The following is a 21,111-nucleotide window of genomic DNA, read 5'->3' on the forward strand; positions in this document are numbered from 1 at the left end:
TGTGCATATTTGTGTGTGTCAAACTTAAAACACAACATGGCAATCCTTTACATGTGTGTGTGTGTGTGTGTGTTTGTGTGTTTGTGTGTGCGTGCTCTCTCATCGATCTGCTCCTTCTGCCTCTCACACACACACATACACACACACACACACACACTCTCACACACACACACACACTCTCCAGCGGCCCTGTTCTTCTCTCCCTCCTCTAACAGGACTTTATGTACTCAAATGAATCTTCATGGTTTTAAACTTGACATCAAAGCTTCATCTCGTTGCTTTTGTTTTCCATCACAGGAAGTACTGCTTGTTTCTTACCTTTCACAATAAGCCATCATTATTACGCACAATGTGTAGATCCAATAATATGTAGGATTAAACACTGATCACTGTATGTGTGCTACTTTAGCACCGACTAAAAAGACAACTTGGGACCTTTAGACCTGTAAGGTACCTCCATGCACAGGAGACGGATCACATGAAGGTCAGAAGCTCTCTGGTCCCTCAGCTGCTTCCTCAGCAAACCCCATTTAACAGCCTGGAGATCATGAGGTAACATTAAGTACCCTGAGCTCTCTCTCTCTCTCTCTTTCTCGTCCCTCGGGGCATTTTAACTCTAATCATCAGGCAAATTTGTTCTCAAAGTGTGAACAAAGAGTCTCTGGCTTTGAACTTTTCCCTCCAAGGTGAATCCCCCCTGCTGGGGGAAGAGGTCGCTCTTCTGAGCCCCCGAGGGTCCCAGCTGCAGAAACACCCCCCCGCAGCCGGCTCTGCACGCCGCGGCTCCGTGGTCCAATCAGAGCAGGCGAGTCCTCCGATCAGCGGCTGAATGCCGAGAGGCGTCCAACATCTGCCACAACACACACTCACACACAAACACACACTCACACACAAACACACACTCACACAGAGACAGGTTTTCTGTCCTCACCCTTCTTTAACGTTGTCATCATCTGAGCTCCATCGATGGAGACGTCTCAGACTCGTCCGCGGCTCCCGCTGGAGTTTCAGTGGAAACGAGGCCGGCTTCCTGGCTCCCAGCGGACGCCGACCTGCTTCCGTTCCCCACTTCGTGTGTCCTGGTTCAGCCACGTATTAATAGCAGCAGCTACGGTGTGTGTGTGTGTGTGTGTGTGACACTGGACGTAGTTATGAATCTTCTTGTTAAAGGTTAAAGGTCGTTGTCACACTTTCGCCTGGCTGGAGACTAGCTGCATAGCCAGCACTCCTCATAGCAGAGGTGGGACAAAGTCATTGTTATGCAAGTCACAAGAAAGTCTCAAGTCGTTGCCCTCGAGTCCCGAGTCAAGTCGAGTCAAAAGTCAAAGCCAACAAGTCTCAAGTCGAGTCAAAAGTCAAAGCCAACAAGTCTCAAGTCGAGTCCAAAGTCGTACCATTTAAGTTTCGAGTCATTTCGAGTCATTTTATTATAGTGGGGACGGGGAACCCTGGGTGATGGTGCGCTGCCTCACAGACTTAGACTACGAAGGGAAGGGTAATGGTGGATCGACCTTGACTGTGTTATAGTACTTTAAAACGGACGTTGACATAATGTTGGCGAGGATTTCCATCGGAGTCTGAATCCGGGTTCAAAAATCCCGATTTTTGTAACCATGATCGAGCTGTCTCGTTGATACGGTCAAATGGACTGCAGTGATTGGATGTCGTGCAGGCAGCGCTCTCTGCATACAGGTGGCGCACATTTTTTTGACAGATGCAGATAAACAGAGCGGCGCGGCCGTGTGAAAATATTTCCCCCCGTTTTTAAGGGAAGTAGCAAGTCTTCTCGAGTCAAAAGGCTCGAGTCCAAGTCAAGTCACGAGTCGTCGGTGTTCAAGTCCAAGTCGAGTTACAAGTCTATGTACGTTTTGTCGAGTCGAGTCTGAAGTCATCAAATTCATGACTCGAGTCTGACTCGAGTCCAAGTCACATGACTCGAGTCCACACCTCTGCCTCATAGATACCAATGTTTAGCGTTAGCCACAAGCTAACCACTTATTTCTGGCTTGTATCTCTCTCTCTCATATCAGCCTTTAACTTTATAGCTTTTTGTAGAATCAGCACTTTCAGACCTTTACTCGCCCCTCTGACATTTTCTAGAGAGATTCTTTTTTTTATCAAAGCAACAACACACAAACACACACTACATAAATTAATGAACACTGTTTTCTTGCACGCAAAGTTTATGTAATCATGAACGCACAAATCTCTGCAAGATCTGAGCTCCTGTGTGTGTGTGTGTGTGTGTTGAACCCCAAAGCAATGGAGGGACTTCTGCTTCTTACATATCAAAGGATGTTCTCATCAGTGCAGAATTGATGGGTAGTGTGTACGTGTCAAACTGAATGGGGGTGAGTGGCAAATGGAATATTTAAATCACTGCTATGCTAAGCTAGCTGCTAAGCTAACTGCTAGGCTGCTTCCATCTCAACATCTAACTCTGCGAGACACACAGTCTGCAGGGGACACCACTGTGTCCCTAAAGGACAGTGGTTTGAAAACGTCCTGCTAAATGTGGGACATTGTTGGCACTTGAAGGAAGAGTCGTTAATTCAATCAGGAATCAGGATTCCTAGGATTCCTCCTTCCTAGTTCAACAAGTTCAACATGTTCCTCCAGGTGGATTTCTGCCTCCAAGATGATCTAATGACATTAACAATTAAACAACAATGTCTCAAATACAACTTTTCTAAAGTGATTACTCCTTACTTGTAAGATTTAGTCTTAAACAACAAAAAACATTCATTAATCGCCATTAATCAAGATTAACAAATTTTAAAATGTGCGACATACATAACCAGAGAACATGTGTGTGTGTGTGTGTGTGTGTGTGTGTGTGTGTGTGTGTGTGTGTGTAGACTGCCGGGCTAAACACACACACTCTGGGTGACGTGGGGGCCTGTAGTTTCCACTCTGTGGCCCCTCACACACTCTTTACCTCCTCTAAAGAAAACAGAGACTCCTTCCCTCGCTTCCTTTCCTTGAGTACAGCAGATCTTTGAATCCATTTCCGTCACAGTTGGGAAATGTTTTCACGACATTTTTAACACACAAGCTCAAAGCACAACAAACTTACACCATTTATTCACAGTTGTGTTTTAGCTCTGTCTTTGGTCTCCAACAACACCTGAGAGTAACATCTGTCTGAAACACAACATGTATTGATCCAACAGTACAATGACTTACACAGTAACAGTTAGTGTATGCGGTAGACGACTCGTTAAACATATATATTTACATATAGATACATGAAGCCTTTATATATGTCTGCAGACATAATTGCAGCGTGTTGTACTTAAAGCAAACTATAATCATAATTGCCAGCTCTTTGTCTTATTTTAAATTGCATTACATTCTTGGACACTTGTGTGTCTCTCTTTGGCATTTCTTGTCTCGTTGAAAGGCAGATGTTGGGCCAGATGTTAGTGTGTGTCACGCATCTGATCCCTCAGAGCCAGCGAGGAGACTTTTTATGAATCTGATTCAGTGGCTCGTTGGTGATCCAGAAGTGTTGATTAATGAAAGTCATCATTCATGTAACAATGTGGTCTCACTCATTGACTCACTTCATCCTTTTTATTCATGTTCATTTGTTTATTCGCTTGGTTTGTGCCTCGATGTGTCGGCTCATTCATACATTTACCCTTCTACATTATTGTGCTATTCATCCACTCATCCACAGAAGTAGAGTCATTTCCTCATAGACGTCTATGGGAGCAGAGGAGTCGCCCCCTGCTGGTCACTACACAGAAGTAGAGTCATTTCCTCATAGACGTCTATGGGAGCAGAGGAGTCGCCCCCTGCTGGTCACTACACAGAAGTAGAGTCATTTCCTCATAGACGTCTATGGGAGCAGAGGAGTCGCCCCCTGCTGGTCACTACACAGAATGCAGCTTGAACACGTGGCGATCTGACTGCACTTTTCCACCTGCATCCGACAAAAAGTATTCCTTTTGAATCATGAGACAAACAAAGACGTCTAATAAATATATAAAAGGTGACTAAAGGTGGAATAAAGTTTGACTGGGACTGATTTTAGTATGTTGTGTGACAGTGTGGGTCCCTCCTCACCGCCCACGCTGTCATCTTTTATTCATCTGGACACTCATGAATTTGTGTGTGTGTGTGTGTGTGTGTGTGTGTCTGTGAAGGCCACAGGGTTCACACATGTCCCTGTGTGGTTTGTGTGCACGTCAAAGAAAAGGTTTATTTTTGTGCCTCCAGCATCGACTGCGCCCCTGACTTGTTACACATGTCCTACGGCCACGGTGCATTGTGCGTGTGTGTGTGTGTGTGTGTGTTGGGACATGACTAATGTACATTTGTTCTAATCACTGGAAACAGCCTGCTTTAATTAAATGACCAATCAGAGCAATCAATGGAGAACCAATTAGCCATAAGCTAGCACAACTGTCTAGTGTGTGTGTGTGTGTGTGTGTGTGTGTGTGTGTGTGTGTGTGTGTGTGTGATGACCAGAGGCTGAGGACAGCGTTGGAATTCAAATAATCAGATAATAAGTAACAAATTAAACTTGATAAACTACACGATCTTGTTGTATACAGTCCGGCAGGGTTTGTGTCTCAGCAGGAATCCTTCACAATAAAAGTCTCTGTGTTTAATGTTTCTGGAGTGCAGCCCGTCCTCCTCACTCTGCTTTCCTCTTATTCATATTTAATGCAGCAATCAGAATTATTCTGTCTCATTTCTTTTTTCCACCTCCCTCCCTCCCTCCATCCTCCCGCGAGTGGGCGGACGGCGTCAGGAGGTGAGAAGCGAGAGCGCCGTGGTGTGTGCCGGGTAACCATGGCAACCCCATCCTAATTGGCCGAGGGCCCGGCGGCGTGACTGTCAGCTGTAGTCATGCAGGCAGGCAGCGGGGACGGGCGGCCCGGATGGGTCCTTCATACTTTATCTCCTGCCTGAAGGGGACCAGCGGCTGTGTGTGTCTGTGTGTGTCTGTGTGTGTGTGTGTGTGTGTCTGTGTGTGTCTGTGTGTGTGTGTGTGTGTGTGTCTGTGTGTGTGTGTGTGTGTGTGTCTGTGTGTGTGCGTGGTTCTGAAGGCTCCTCCAGGTTAATGTCAGATATCAACAAGGGAAGTTCCACTGTGACATCAGGTAGTGCCTCCTCACCTTTGTGCGATCACAGCTGCGCTGTGCGTTGCTGTGTGCATCCTTGGAGGTCCACACAGTGGAGTGTTGAGCGTGACCTTTGCAGCACTGCACCACCGACATGTTCAGCTCTGCAGTCCCACACGGACTCATCCACGTGTGGGACTGTTAAAACACCACTTGTGCTCTTTTCGTCAGCTTTGTGCTGACTAACACACACACACACAGACTCACACACACACATAGGAGGAAATATGATTTTTCAGCCAAGGAAGGGCAGACGGAGTCGATAAAAATATGTTTTCCTCTTCATCGCTCTTCTTCCTCTGACTCATTTTCTTTCCTGTAGCACCACAAACTCTCTCTCTCTCTCTCTCTTCATACATGTCTCACTCACTTTCTGTGAGTTTACCATTGTTTAGAGAAGCAGTGTAAACTAGCTGCATATTTTCCATGACTTCAGGGCCTCACTGCAGAGCAACCTGAGTTGGTACTGCTGTTAGTGGAGCACTTCCTGATGTGATGTCCCAAACTGGGCTCGCGATGAGGTCACAGTTACCGAATACATCATGGGGAGGAGTCGGGTGGAATGTTTGACATCAAAATCTCTATATTTCAGCAGTAATGCCCCTAGTGGACACCATTATTATGACATGTATTATCTCTATGATACAGCAGTAATGCCCCTAGTGGACACCATTATTATGACATGTATTATCTCTATGATACAGCAGTGATGCCCCTAGTGGACACCATTATTATGACATGTATTATCTCTATATTTCAGCAGTGATGCCCCTAGTGGACACCATTATTATGACATGTATTATCTCTATGATACAGCAGTGATGCCCCTAGTGGACACCATTATTATGACATGTATTATCTCTATATTTCAGCAGTGATGCCCCTAGTGGACACCATTATTATAACATGCATTATCTCTATATTTCAGCAGTGATGCCCCTAGTGGACACCATTATTATAACATGTATCATCTCTATATTTCAGCAGTGATGCCCCTAGTGGACACCATTAGTGTAACATGTATTATCTCTATATTTCAGCAGTGATGCCCCTAGTGGACACCATTATTATAACATGCATTATCTCTATATTTCAGCAGTGATGCCCCTAGTGGACACCATTATTATAACATGTATCATCTCTATATTTCAGCAGTGATGCCCCTAGTGGACACCATTAGTGTAACATGTATTATCTCTATATTTCAGCAGTGATGCCCCTAGTGGACACCATTAGTGTAACATGTATTATCCCATAGGACAATTTCAAGGCTGATATTAGACTTTAGGATTAAAGGCCTCATACGATGACTTGGATTGATGATGATTGATGATGATTGATCGCTGATGGCTGTGGGATCAAACACTGTGGATTCATCCATGAGGACATTTTGTATCCTCGATGGAATGTATTCTGGCATTTAGGAGTTATTTCAGAATCTTGTCAAAATGCACTAAGAACCAAATTGAAGAATAGTAAAGTTTGGTTTGATAGTTTGATGAAAAATCAGCAGGATCACACACACACACAAACACACACAAACACACACACACACACACAGTCATGAATAATACACACACCACGCTTCCCCTCTGTGTTTTGTTGTGCTGTTTAAGAAACTTGTAACTGGCTGTTTTCCCGCTCCGCTCAGCTTTGATGTGGAATTGGTGCAACACTCCATCAGGGAGCATTAATATTAGATCCACACACACACACACACAGACACACAAATCGGCTGCATGCTCGGCTGCGTCATTGCTTCACTGCACCATCGCCTCCTTCAGCTGTGATGAAGATCATCAATGCAGGCGAGCATTGATGAAAATGAAAGTGGTTGTTGTTGTTGAGGTCTGTGTGTGTTTGCTTGTGTCAAAATGGCTGTTGTGTGTGTGGTGTGTGTATTTATTGTGGCTGCATCCTCCAGGCATCAACTCAAGCCCAATCTTTAGCTACCTGCATGTGTGAGTCTGTGTGTTTGTGTGAGTGTGTGTGTGTGTGCGCCCGTGTGTGTGTTTTTTTGTGCGTGCAATCCTCAGTTGTTTACAGTGAAAGCCCCTCTGAATAATACATGAGGCTGATGTCGGTTTGCGGTAATGCGATTAAAATATATTGGGTTAGTGGAGAGAGAGGGGGGGAGAGAGGGGGGGGAGAGAGAGAGGGGGGAGAGAGAGAGAGGGGGGACGATTAAATGGGGAATCCCTCAATAGAATAAACACGAAAGTTACTCGTCCTCTTTGTGTGAGTGTGTGTGTGTGTGTGTGTGTGTGTGTGTGTGTGTGTGTGTGTGTGTGTGTGTGTGTGTGTGTGTGTGAAATACACACAAGGGAAGTGAAAAGTTTCCATCTTTACGTTGAGTGAGGTTAAGTGACCAGATGTTGACTGTTACTGTAACACTGTAGTCTGCCCTGTTCCTGTACACACACACACACACACACACACACACACACACACACACAGCCCTATTTTTAGCCCATTTTTACGACTTTGTGGACAGACACACACAGTCATTCATAGACTGGGTCTCCTGGTAAATGTTCCATGGGGCGGATCTCCATCCACTTGTTCTCCTCCTTCTGTCCACTTTCCACATGTGTTTAAACTTGGTTTGATAGATTTCTTCCTCTCTAAAACCCTTTGAAAAGATCACACACTAAATGTGTGGTTTTTCCATTTTTGTGTTTCTGGGTTTGAGTCTTCCAGCAGAAATATCTACATAGATATAAGCGTGCACGTGGGGCCTTGAGCGTGCACGTGGGGCCTTGAGCGTGCACGTGGGGCCTTGCATGCATGTAGGTCTTGTTGCCTCCTGCACAGCTGTCCAGCTGAGAAAGAGAAGCACTACGGAGGAGGAGATGATCTTTGTAACGCACAAATCTACCAGCGACACCAGGAAGTGATGTAGACCAATCAGATGGGGATAAAACAGACGCTGTTCTTCTCATGGTCATTTCTCCATGTCCTCTGTGTGGATGGTCCTCCCTGTGAGGACATCGTCTCTTCTGCCTGCACAACGTGTGACCTCCTCTCCAGGTTGGTGTTCAGCTGTGATTGACAGGTGTCAGGTGACATCAGGGAGGAAGCGAGTGCTTCATTACTCTGCACGCACTGATGATGTTTGTTATTCTGAGAGTGACACATGCACAGTATGTGTGTGTGTGTGTGTGTGTGTGTGTTTGTGCTGACATGGTGAGAATGTTGAACAACATATATAGTTTGTTACATGAAGACGTTACAGTTTAATAGTTAACGGTTAAAGGTAGTTAAAGGCTCCTCCTCCTCCGTCTTCTCAAGCTGAAACAATAAATCAACACGGAAGGAATCCACTACTAATTATATTTTTGATTCAAGGGGGGGGGGGGGCAGGGAGTCCAATCAATAGAAGGAGAAAGACTATTCCCCATCAATACCACAGCTAATCTATTAGCCCCGAGCCACTGGGGGAACGCACCGCCAGTCAGGAGGGACGAGTAGCTAACACACACATACACATATACACACACACACACACACACACACACACACACACACATACACACATACACATACACACACACACACACACACACATACACACACACACACACACACACACACACACATACACACATACACATACACACACACACACACACACACATACACACACACACACACACACACACACACACATACACACACACACACACACTGACCATAGTCCTGTGACTAATTAGCCGCTCAGACAAGTTAACTGAGCAACATGAATCAATGTGTCATCGCTGATCTCTGTGAACTTCAACCCCGGAGAAGTGGTGAACGGGAGGGCACCATTAAATATTATTAAAAATAAATGAGAAATGATCACTTCTGTGTAGTGACCAGCAGGGGGCGACTCCTCTGCTCCCATAGACGTCTATGAGGAAATGACTCTACTTCTCTCTTGATGTATTCCCTCAGTAAACGTTGTAAACATGAGTTTATGGTCTCAGTCTCTAGTTTCAAGTCTTCTTAAATAGAGCATGATGTTCATTTAGTGAATGAAGGTCCATGTGGAGTCAAACAGACCATGAAGAGGTGAGGCTTTAGGGCCTAACGCTGGTCTCTCCTCAGTACAGCATCAATCACTGTGGTCGTGTTTCTTTACGTTTTATTTTTTTACGTCAACTCGTTGGTTTTCTCTCTCTCTCTCTCTCTCTCTCTCTCTCTCTCTCTCTCCGTCGTAGGCGTTTTGTTTTTGTTTGGAATCGAAGGCGGTTGCTATGGCGACGGCGTTGGCGTCAGTTTCTCTGCTGGACTTTGAGCTGCTTCTCCCTCTCTCTCTCCCTCTGATATCACTTCATCTTCCCTAAAGATTTTGAGGGAAATAAACAGCTGGAAGCCAGTGTTTGATTGACAGATGGATACTGTATGATTATTGTTATTATTATTAAGTGTGGAGCACTTAGCATGTAGCATGACTTAGCTAATGCATGATCCAATAAGGTGACTTGGGATCTGAGTCTGCTCATCCTGGGTCGAGCTTGACGCTACATTTCCCACAATGCATCAGCATCTTTCTGTGGACACCTACTCATTTCAAACCCCTACGCACCGAGCTTTAGAGGAAGGACGAAGAGGAAATGAAATAAAGAGGCTCCTCCTCTCTCTGCCAGCAGAGCCGTTAAAAGTCCCTGGAAACGCCTCGGACAACCACGCTGGTTGCCATGGGAACACCCGGCTCGTTTCTCCGCCTCCTTCCCTCTGCAGAGTGGACCTGAGGACCAGCAGCGTTCCTCACCAAGCTCTTGTCTCCAAAGACCGACGGGGCCACGGCCCTGCTGACGGGGGGGCATAGAGTGTCAGGGAGTGAGACCCACGTCATTGATTCATTGGTTCATGGGTTCATGGGTTCATGCCAACAGAACCTCCGAAGTGAACTCCAAACACAAAGAGCCGTGGTGGGGGGGGTGAATGGACCTCCACTACGGACCAATCAAATTCATCTTAGAGACGGAGAGGCTGGCATTGCCAGTTGGAATAGTGTGCCATTAAGAGGGGGGGGTACAGAGCGGAAATGTGACAGGAAGGAGTTTGTGAAGGAAAAGGGTTTCATTCACTCAGGGGCCATCGGCCAGTTTCATGCTTTCATGCAGGCCGTTTTATTAAAGTAATTTAATAAAGATCTGTCCTCCTTCAGTGGCGGCTTGAATCTTTAAAAATTATGATGAAATGAATTCATATTTTCCTTGCTGTTGTGTTGCTGTAATTGACTCCAGTTCTGCAGGTGTAAGTTATGCCCGACTGCCCTGATGGCGCGTTAGCCGTTAGCTTAGCAGCTACAGTGGCTAACTGATTAGCTTTGAGAGTAGCGACGACCTTCGTTCGTTGGTAAAAAGTTAACTGCAATGATGCTGGTCCTCCTGCTTTAACACACACACACACACACACACACACTCACACACACATAAACACACACACACACACAATCCCATGTGTGTTTTCAATCAGAGTTGCGAGCTCCCAGAAGACGTTTCCTGTGCGCAGCTTTGTGTGTGTGTGTGTGTGTGTGTGAGAGTGAGGGACTCCCCAGGATTGTCCCATGTCCTTATTAGGTGAACAAGAGGAACAGGAATGAGGGGGGGTGATAGAACATACTTCACAGACACACACACACGCGTGTGGCCGACATGTATGTTTATGGCTTTTCACTGTTTCCATGAACACGACTTTTATGGCTCTGCTTGGTACCAAAGTGATGAAAACAATGCGGGCAGGAAGCTGTGAAAGCGCCTCGCAGGAAACAGAAGCTTCAGAATAAAAGCATCAGCTAAACGTTTAACCTTAATTGACACTGAAGACTTTTTAGAGATTTATCGGTTTAAGATTGATTTGTTTCCTTCTGATACATTATGAAAGTAAACTTTCAGAGGAACATAATCAATACCTTTTTTTGTAATTGTATTTAAACTTATATTGAACTTTTTGGGGTCATTAGATATGTGACATACAATTATGCACAAGAACTCAATGCGCTGTGTTTAGTGTTTGTAGCAAAACGCTAATTTACAACATCTGTGTGAGACAGTGTGTGACAGAGAGTATGTGAGACAGTGTGTGAGACAGTGTGTAAGACAGTCTGTGAGACAGTCTGTGAGACAGTATGTGAGACAGTGTGAAAAACAGTGTGTGAGACAGTGTGACAGAGAGTATGTGAGACAGTGTGTGAGACAGTGTGTGAGACAGTGTGTAAGACAGTGTGTGACAGACAGTGTGTGACAGACAGTGTGTGACAGAGAGTATGTGAGACAGTGTGTGAGACAGTGTGTGAGACAGTCTGTGAGACAGTGTGTGAGACAGTGTGTAAGACAGTGTGTGACAGACAGTGTGTGAGACAGTGTGTGAGACAGTGTGTAAGACAGTGTGTGACAGACAGTGTGTGACAGACAGTGTGTGACAGAGAGTATGTGAGACAGTGTGTGAGACAGTGTGTAAGACAGTCTGTGAGACAGTCTGTGAGACAGTATGTGAGACAGTGTGAAAAACGGTGTGTGAGACAGTGTGACAGAGAGTATGTGAGACAGTGTGTGAGACAGTGTGTGAGACAGTCTGTGAGACAGTGTGTGAGACAGTGTGTAAGACAGTGTGTGACAGACAGTGTGTGACAGACAGTGTGTGACAGAGAGTATGTGAGACAGTGTGTGACAGAGAGTGTGTGACAGAGAGTATGTGAGACAGTGTGTGAGACAGTGTGTAAGACAGTCTGTGAGACAGTCTGTGAGACAGTATGTGAGACAGTGTGAAAAACAGTGTGTGAGACAGTGTGACAGAGAGTATGTGAGACAGTGTGTGAGACAGTGTGTGAGACAGTCTGTGAGACAGTGTGTGAGACAGTGTGTAAGACAGTGTGTGACAGACAGTGTGTGACAGACAGTGTGTGACAGAGAGTATGTGAGACAGTATGTGAGACAGTGTGTAAGACAGTGTGTGACAGACAGTGTGTGACAGACAGTGTGTGACAGAGAGTATGTGAGACAGTGTGTGAGACAGTGTGTAAGACAGTGTGTGACAGACAGTGTGTGACAGACAGTGTGTGACAGAGAGTATGTGAGACAGTGTGTGAGACAGTGTGTAAGACAGTCTGTGAGACAGTCTGTGAGACAGTCTGTGAGACAGTGTGTGAGACAGTGTGTGAGACAGTGTGTGAGACAGTGTGACAGCGAGTATGTGTGACAGTATGTGAGACAGTGTGTGAGACAGTATGTGAGACAGTGTGTGAGACAGTGTGTAAGACAGTGTGTGAGACAGTGTGTGAGACAGTGTGACAGCGAGTATGTGTGACAGTATGTGAGACAGTATGTGAGACAGGTGTTCATCATGATGCGTAACGGGGTCCCTATGAAACGTTAATCTGATATCACTCCGTCACCAATGAGGACGATAGCTGTCCTTTTTGGACTTAAGTTAGCCGGAGCAGGTGTTAGGATGTGTTGCTATGGTGATTTAGCCAAACCTGCTTCAGGGAAAATCCTGATCCACTTTATCCTGAAAATGATGCGGCTAACTCAGTTAGCCACGTAGGAGGAGCGGGGCCTGGTGTCGTTGTGTGTCTTTGTGTGTGTTTGTGTGTAACCTCTTTTGTGTTTCCATTAGCCTCATGAAGTCGGGATCACGTGTATTAGTGAGCAGATTGGAGCTTATTAGCCGAGTGCTGTCGGCCTGTTGTTGTGTTGTTGTGGTTTCCCACTGCAGCCGACATCATTATCAGCTTTGTCTCATAAAACCAAACACACACACACAAACACACACAGACACACACACACACACACACACTTTGTTAAGCCGTGTCACACATCCACACACTCCTGCTAATAAAATCAATCAGGATTTATATGTAAGTCCAGATAAACACACATTTTTACATCAAAACTGTACACACACACACACACACACACAAACACACACACACTTCTTTAGTTACGTCTGCGATCAAAGTCCACCCAGCAGCAAACAAACAAACAAGCTCACAGTCGGACGCTTATTACACACACGCAGACACACACACACACACAAACTTCTTTAAACTCACAATTAAACAAGTGAACACACACACACTAATTATTTCCTGTGTGAACACTTTTTTTTATCATCACAGGTTTGTTCCATCACTGAAACGTAAAGCTGTCCCTCGTCCTCCACACACACACACACACACAGACACACACACACACACACACACACACACACACACACACACACAAGCAGCATTTTCTCCTCAGACCTTAAATAAAGTGGTGGTTCCCAAACACAAATTTTCCGATCCAAATACGTCGCTGAGGCAGGTTTTTCAGGGGGAGGCTCCGCTGTCCTTTGCAACTTCCTGTGTGTGTTTATCTGTGTGTGTTTGTGTGTGTGTTTACTCAATGTCTCTTCATTCCATCGTCTCTTCACGCTGTTTCTGGTTTTGGGAGGACCTCCTGTTTACACACTCATGTGTCTGGGTATTTCTATCCTTGTGAGGACGAAACGTCAAAGCGCTGCTTGAAAGTGGATTTTTTGAGCGGTGGAGGTGGAGGTCAGTTCAAGGTCAAAGTGAGAAATCCACCCAGTGAGTGTAAATATCACACACGCACATCCATAATGGACTCTCTTCTTCTTCTATTTTTCACAGTACACACATACATGAACACACACACACACATGTGGCTGTACAGCAAGCTGTTCAGTTGCCATAGCAACACAATGTTTGGGTAACTAACAAGGGCAGGGAAGATTGTTTCCAGACCAATAATGTGTGTGTGCTGACAAATGAGTGTGTTGAGAGAGAAAGAGTTCACACACAGACACACACACAGACACACACACCACCACTGTGTGTGTGTGTGTGTGTGCTGTGTGTGTGTGTGCGTGTGTGGGTCTGTGCTGTGTGTGTGTGCTGTGTGTGTGTGTGTGTGTGGGTCTGTGCTGTGTGTGTGGGTCTGTGTTGTGTGTGTGTGTGTGTGTGTGTGTGTGTGCTGTGTGTGTGTGTGTGTGTGTGTGTTTTTCCAGCCTCACTCATCATTTTAATTCTGTCCAAAGAAGCCTGAAAGCAGTTGTTCTCTGTGTTTTGGATTCGTTTGATTAAATAATAACTAATTGGATATTGAAGCAGTTTTTGGACTTCTTCTGACTGAAATGCGTCCACTGAGAGACGTGTCTACTGTGTCTCTGAATGAGGACGAGACACGTTGGAACAAACACGGACATTAACTTGTCTCAGTGAGGGCGTTGCTCAAGGGCTCCACCTGGAGGCAGCAGCTCTCTGCAGAGTGAGGACTCAGTGAGGGTGGAGACCTCCATCCTTCTGTGTGTCCAGTTAACCTTTGACCTCTGCGTGTGTCACGCTCTAATGGTTTCCCCCGCAGTGTGGTCCTGATTCTCTATGTCAGAGGTCTTCATCAGGGGGTCCGGGACCCCCAAGGGGTCCGCGGAGGTACTGCAGCTGGGTCGCACAATTTAATGTCTTACACATTAAAATGAATCCAACACATTGTAGTGAACAGACGTAAACCAGATCTCACTTTAGTCCTCCTATTGTGTGTGTGTGTGCGTGTCTGTGTGTGTGTGTTTGTGTGTGTGTGTGTGTGTGTGCGTGTCTGTGTGTGTGTGTGTGTGTGCGTGTTTGTGTGTGTGTGTGTGTGTGTGCGTGTCTGTGTGTGTGTCTGTTCACATACACACACATTCACAGATTAACACACACACACAAATTTGATTGGATTCTAAAAAATAACATTAACATTAAATATGAAGGAGTTTGTTAGAAAATCAGTAACCAAGTCAAATATTGTTTTTAAATGCTGCTGCGTCCTAGAAGCTCTTTGACTGAAAGGTGACTTATTGACATAAACTCGTTCAAGCTTTGATGAAGCTAATTGATGTGGTTGATCTGATTCATCTTATTGGTGTGATTGATGTGATTGATCTTATTGATCTGGAGATCCGCTTCCATGAAGTTGAAAGCAGGAAGTTTCCTTCAGACAAAATCCAGTTTGGATCTAAAGAACAAAGGCTTTTAGAAGCTGCTCTTTTCTGTTTCCTCTTGATTTCCCAATTTTCAGACTGTCCTTCCTCAACTTTTCTGCCTTTTCTTTTTTCCTCTTCCTCATTTCTTCCTCCTCCCTCCCTCCTCCCTCCCCTCCTCAGTAAAATCATCAAGGTGAGAATAATTGATGACGAGGAGTACGAGAAGAACAAGACCTTCTACGTGGAGATCGCAGAGCCTCGCCTGGTGGAGAGCAACGACACCAAAGGCCAGGACGGGGGTGAGCCTCGTGACCTTTGACCCCCCCTAGAGTGTCCCGTCGCGGAGGCTGCATGTTCACATGGAGGGGGGGGGGGTTCGGATCTCCTTCCTCCTGATGCGAGCGCCACCATCATCTCATTCCACCACCACCACTCCACCTCTGTGTGTGTGTGTGTGTGTGTGCTTTTTTGTGTGTGCACACCTTGCCATGTTGTGTGTTCACCATGCATGCATTCACCGCCTCCCTCTATGTGTGTGTGTGTGTGTGTGTCCCTCACAGGAAGAGCATAACCATTAGGATCTTAGACCGGGAGGAGTACAATAAGCAGTCCTCCTTCTACGTCCTGCTTGAAAGCCCCCTGTGGAGACGCAGCAGGAAGGAACGGAAAGGTGTGACAGCCAATCAGCACGCGGAATGCACTTCAGCGGATTTTTAGGGAATGCCGATGCAACAGGTGTCATCGTCCCTTCAACTTCCTCCTCACTGATAGGACAGGATCACAAAGCTGCTGCACATGGACCACAAGTCCATCAGTTCCATACTTCTACTCAGAAAAGGATGATTTCATGAATAGAAAACAATAGAATAAAGTTGAAAATAGATAGATCAATAGAATAATAATTATTAAGTCCAAAATAAATAATACTGACAACAGAGCAAAATAAAATTATTAACAACAATGTGGTATTAAATGACTAAAATAGAAAAACACAACACAGATTAAATATTAAGATGAGAAGGGTTAAGTGTAGAAGGATGGTAGTATGTAGACTAAAGTATTCAGCATGAAAATAATAATAATAATTTCATCATTCATCATTCATTAAGTATGAATGTAAGTATATATATATTGATATATATATATATATATATATATATATTGATATATTGATATTATTGAAATTGATATATGTGAATTGAAATTGATTTCCTCGATGCAGAAGAAACAAGCTCCATGATTCTAATAGACCCCCCAACGTTGATTAATGAGTGAATCTGAGCGTGTGAGTCGGCTTTTTGTGTTTGGAGTCGTTTCATCTTCATAAGTGAAGATAAAACTTCAGCTGCTTCATCCGCTCATAATTACTGCTGTTTCATTTGTTTTCATTCATTTTACAAGTAAGAGTTGAGGGAGTGACGTAGTGACAGAGTGACATAGTGACATAGTGACCTAGTGACGTAGTGACGTAGTGACAGAGTGACATTGTGACGTAGTGATGGAGTGACATAGTGACAGAGTGACATAGTGATGGAGTGACGTAGTGACAGAGTGACAGAGTGACATAGTGATGGAGTGACATAGTGACAGAGTGACAGAGTAACATAGTGATGGAGTGACGTAGTGACAGAGTGACATAGTGATGGAGTGACATAGTGATGTAGTGACAGAGTGACATAGTGATGGAGTGACAGAGTGATGTAGTGACGTAGTGACAGAGTGACATAGTGATAGAGTGATGGAGTGATGGAGTGACATAGTGACCTAGTGACGTAGTGACAGAGTGACATAGTGATGGAGTGACATAGTGACGTAGTGACAGAGTGACATAGTGACGTAGTGACATAGTGACGTAGTGATGGAGTGATCTAGTGACGTAGTGGCATAGTGATGGAGTGACAGAGTGATGTAGTGACGTAGTGACCTAGTGACGTAGTGACAGAGTGACATAGTGATGGAGTGACATAGTGATTGAGTGACATAGTGACGTAGTGACGTAGTGACAGAGTGATGTAGTGACGTAGTGACAGAGTGATCTAGTGACGTAGTGACATAGTGATGGAGTGACATAGTGACGTAGTGACGTAGTGACAGAGTGATGTAGTGACGTAGTGACAGAGTGATCTAGTGATGTAGTGACATAGTGATGGAGTGACAGAGTGATGTAGTGACGTAGTGACAGAGTGACATAGTGATGGAGTGATGGAGTGACATAGTGACCTAGTAACAGAGTGACATAGTGATGGAGTGACATAGTGACGTAGTGACAGAGTGACATAGTGATGGAGTGACATAGTGACGTAGTGACGTAATGACAGAGTGACAGAGTGATGTAGTGACGTAGTGATAGAGTGACATAGTGATAGAGTGATGGAGTGACAGAGTGACATAGTGACATAGTGACAGAGTGACATAGTGACAGAGTGACATAGTGATGGAGTAACATAGTGATGTAGTGATGGAGTGACAGAGTGACAGAGTGACATAGTGACATAGTGACAGAGTGACATTGTGATGGAGTGATGGAGTGACATAGTGACCTAGTAACAGAGTGACATAGTGATGGAGTGACGTAGAGACAGAGTGACAGAGTGACATAGTGATGGAGTGACATAGTGACGTAGTGACGTAGTGACGTAGTGATGTAGTGACAGAGTGACATAGTGACATAGTGATAGAGTGATGGAGGGACATAGTGACCTAGTGACGTAGTGACAGAGTGACATAGTGACAGAGTGACATAGTGATGGAGTAACATAGTGATGTAGTGATGGATTGACAGAGTGACAGAGTGACATAGTGATGGAGTGACGTAGTGACGTAGTGACAGAGTGATGGAGTGACATAGTGACGTAGTGACAGAGTGACGTAGTAATGGAGTGAAAGAGTGACGTAGAAACAGAGTGACGTAATGATGGAGTGACAGAGTGATGTAGAAAGAAAGTGACGTAGTGATGGAGTGACAGAGTGATGGAGTCATCTTGTGACGTAGTGACAGTGACAGAGTGACGTAGTGATGGGGTGACAGAGTGATATAGTGGTGGAGTTACGTAGTGATGGAGTGACAGAGTGACGTATTGATGGGGTGACAGAATGACGTAGTGATGGAGTGGCGTAGTGATGGAGTGGCGTAGTGATGGAGTGACATAGTGACAGAGTGACATAGTGATGGAGTAACATAGTGACGTAGTGATGGAGTGACAGAGTGACATAGTGACGTAGTGACAGAGTGATGGAGTGACATAGTGACGTAGTGACAGAGTGACGTAGTAATGGAGTGAAAGAGTGACGTAGAAACAGAGTGACGTAATGATGGAGTGACAGAGTGATGTAGAAAGAAAGTGACGTAGTGATGGAGTGACAGAGTGATGGAGTCATCTTGTGACGTAGTGACAGTGACAGAGTGACGTAGTGATGGGGTGACAGAGTGATATAGTGGTGGAGTTACGTAGTGATGGAGTGACAGAGTGACGTATTGATGGGGTGACAGAATGACGTAGTGATGGAGTGGCGTAGTGATGGAGTGGCGTAGTGATGGAGTGACGTAGTGATGTAGTGACAGAGTGACGTAGTGACAGAGTGACGTAGTGATGGAGTGACATAGTGATGGAGTGACGGAGTGGCGTAGTGATGGAGTGGCGTAGTGATGGAGTGACGTAGTGATGTAGTGACAGAGTGACGTAGTGATGGAGTACTGCAGCTTTTAGTGATGTCATACCCTGACCGCCCCCCACCTCAAGTCTGCTTCAACAGGATCAATCCAGCTGCTGCTCGTCTCCTTTGTTGGGAGGGATGTAAAAAGGCTTTTTTAGGATCTACTTTTCCTCCCCAGCTGTTCTCCAGGGCTCCATATCTTCGTTTGTTGTTTCTCTGGAGGTTCACTGAAGGCTTCAGAAGCTCCAGATGACCCTGTTTGTCCTAGAGGGAGGAGAGCTGGGGGGGGGGAAGGGTTCACTGCTGCTGAGAACCTCAGTCAGTCATTCGGATCCAAGGGGGTGGGGCAATGGGCCTGAAAGGGAAAAGCAGCTGAAAACACAGTGCACCCTGCAGAGGAGGACGACCCCGTGTCCTCACACACACACACACACACACACACACACACATACACACATGCACACACATCATGAAACTAGAGACTGAGACCACAAACTCATGTTTACAATGTTTACTGAGGGAATAAATAAAGAGAGAAGTAGAGTCATTTCCTCATAGACGTCTATGGGAGCAGAGGAGTCGCCCCCTGCTGGTCACTACACAGAAGTAGAGTCATTTCCTCATAGACGTCTATGGGAGCAGAGGAGTCGCCCCCTGCTGGTCACTACACAGAAGTAGAGTCATTTCCTCATAGACGTCTATGGGATCAGAGGAGTCGCCCCCTGCTGGTCACTACACAGAAGTAGAGTCATTTCCTCATAGACGTCTATGGGAGCAGAGGAGTCGCCCCCTGCTGGTCACTACACAGAAGTAGAGTAATTTCCCCATAGACGTCTATGGGAGCAGAGGAGTCGCCCCCTGCTGGTCACTACACAGAAGTAGAGTAATTTCCCCATAGACGTCTATGGGAGCAGAGGAGTCGCCCCCTGCTGGTCACTACACAGAAGTAGAGTAATTTCCCCATAGACGTCTATGGGAGCAGAGGAGTCGCCCCCTGCTGGTCACTACACAGAAGTAGAGTCATTTCCTCATAGACGTCTATGGGAGCAGAGGAGTCGCCCCCTGCTGGTCACCACACAGAAGTAGAGTCATTTCCTCATAGAAGTCTATGGGAGCAGAGGAGTCGCCCCCTGCTGGTCACTACACAGAAGTAGAGTCATTTCCTCATAGACGTCTATGGGAGCAGAGGAGTCGCCCCCTGCTGGTCACTACACAGAAGTAGAGTAATTTCCCCATAGACGTCTATGGGAGCAGAGGAGTCGCCCCCTGCTGGTCACTACACAGAAGTAGAGTAATTTCCCCATAGACGTCTATGGGAGCAGAGGAGTCGCCCCCTGCTGGTCACTACACAGAAGTAGAGTAATTTCCCCATAGACGTCTATGGGAGCAGAGGAGTCGCCCCCTGCTGGTCACTAAGACATTTGAGTATGAAAAGTGCTAAATTCCAAGGGGGTGTTTTTACATTACAGATGTTACATTGTGACCATTTGTATGACGTCTCAGCAGAATAATTATTTACGACGTGATAATCGGTGTCTCTCTTCTTCCGTACTGTTCAATCCCTTCAAAGTCTGCGTCTCCTTCCATCTTCTTTGTCCTTCCATCTGCTTGTCTCCTTGAAAATGATGCACAAGTTTCTCCTCCCCTGCCCCTCCTTTTTGTGTGTGTGTTTGTGCGTTTGTGTGTGTGTGTGTGTGTGTTCACACATTTCAGGTGTGTGTGTGGGGCACATTCTCTTAGTTGAATCGATCTGACACGAGAAGGAAGGAAAAAAATCAAAATGATAAATGGTGCAGACAGCAGCTTTGGCAGGAAGCAGCATCTCAGCCTCAGTCAGGTCCACTTACCTCCCTCACACACACACACACACACACACACATAAGCTCCCCCCTGAGGGGAACAAATGAGTAACAGGAAGTGTGTTTCTTAATAATTATATGAACTAGATATTAATCAACACAAGCTGGACGTTGGAAGTAGGACTTGAAGCGATTTATTCAGAGAGAAGCTCCTCAGAGAAAAGCTACAAATCTCATCCGTTTATGTCTTTACCGAATTCACACGACTACAGAGATGAACACATGATGACCCATTCAGCCCCTCCCGATGACTCAAGCCCTCTGTGAGGCTCCGCCTACCCGTCGCTCCTCGCCGTTTGCACGCTGCTGTGTGGAGGAAGAGATCAGTAATTAGTAACGGCGTGTAGGCTCCTCCCATCGGCTTCATCGCTCTCCGTACCATGTGACCTCACTTCAGTGTGGAGAAGTTTTATCATCTACCTCCTCATTGATTACATCACTCCCACATGGGTCCTCCACTGTGGACTCTTCACACAAAGTGTATTTTCCTGGATGAAAAATCAAAG

At 45.6% G+C, this 21,111-nt stretch overlaps 1 protein-coding gene across 3 annotated transcripts in view; it reads left to right on the plus strand.

Annotated features, from left to right (window-relative positions):
- Window positions 1-21,111, plus strand: part of slc8a1b (solute carrier family 8 member 1b) — a 56,850-nt gene that overhangs the window by 20,847 nt on the left and 14,892 nt on the right. Inside the window, exons 1-2 of one of the 3 annotated variants that reach the window (XM_037465356.2) lie at window positions 7,447-8,165; window positions 15,273-15,391. In XM_037465356.2, coding sequence (XP_037321253.2) covers window positions 8,047-8,165; window positions 15,273-15,391 — 238 coding nt within the window. In that variant the 5' untranslated portion in view covers window positions 7,447-8,046. Of the gene's footprint in view, window positions 1-7,446; window positions 8,166-15,272; window positions 15,392-15,652; window positions 15,763-21,111 lie in introns of those variants that run through there. The other 2 variants (XM_037465355.2, XM_037465354.2) reach the window with 2 other exon arrangements.

The sequence above is a fragment of the Pungitius pungitius genome, chromosome 13 (assembly GCF_949316345.1).
Source record: "Pungitius pungitius chromosome 13, fPunPun2.1, whole genome shotgun sequence".
Taxonomy (NCBI): domain Eukaryota; kingdom Metazoa; phylum Chordata; class Actinopteri; order Perciformes; family Gasterosteidae; genus Pungitius; species Pungitius pungitius.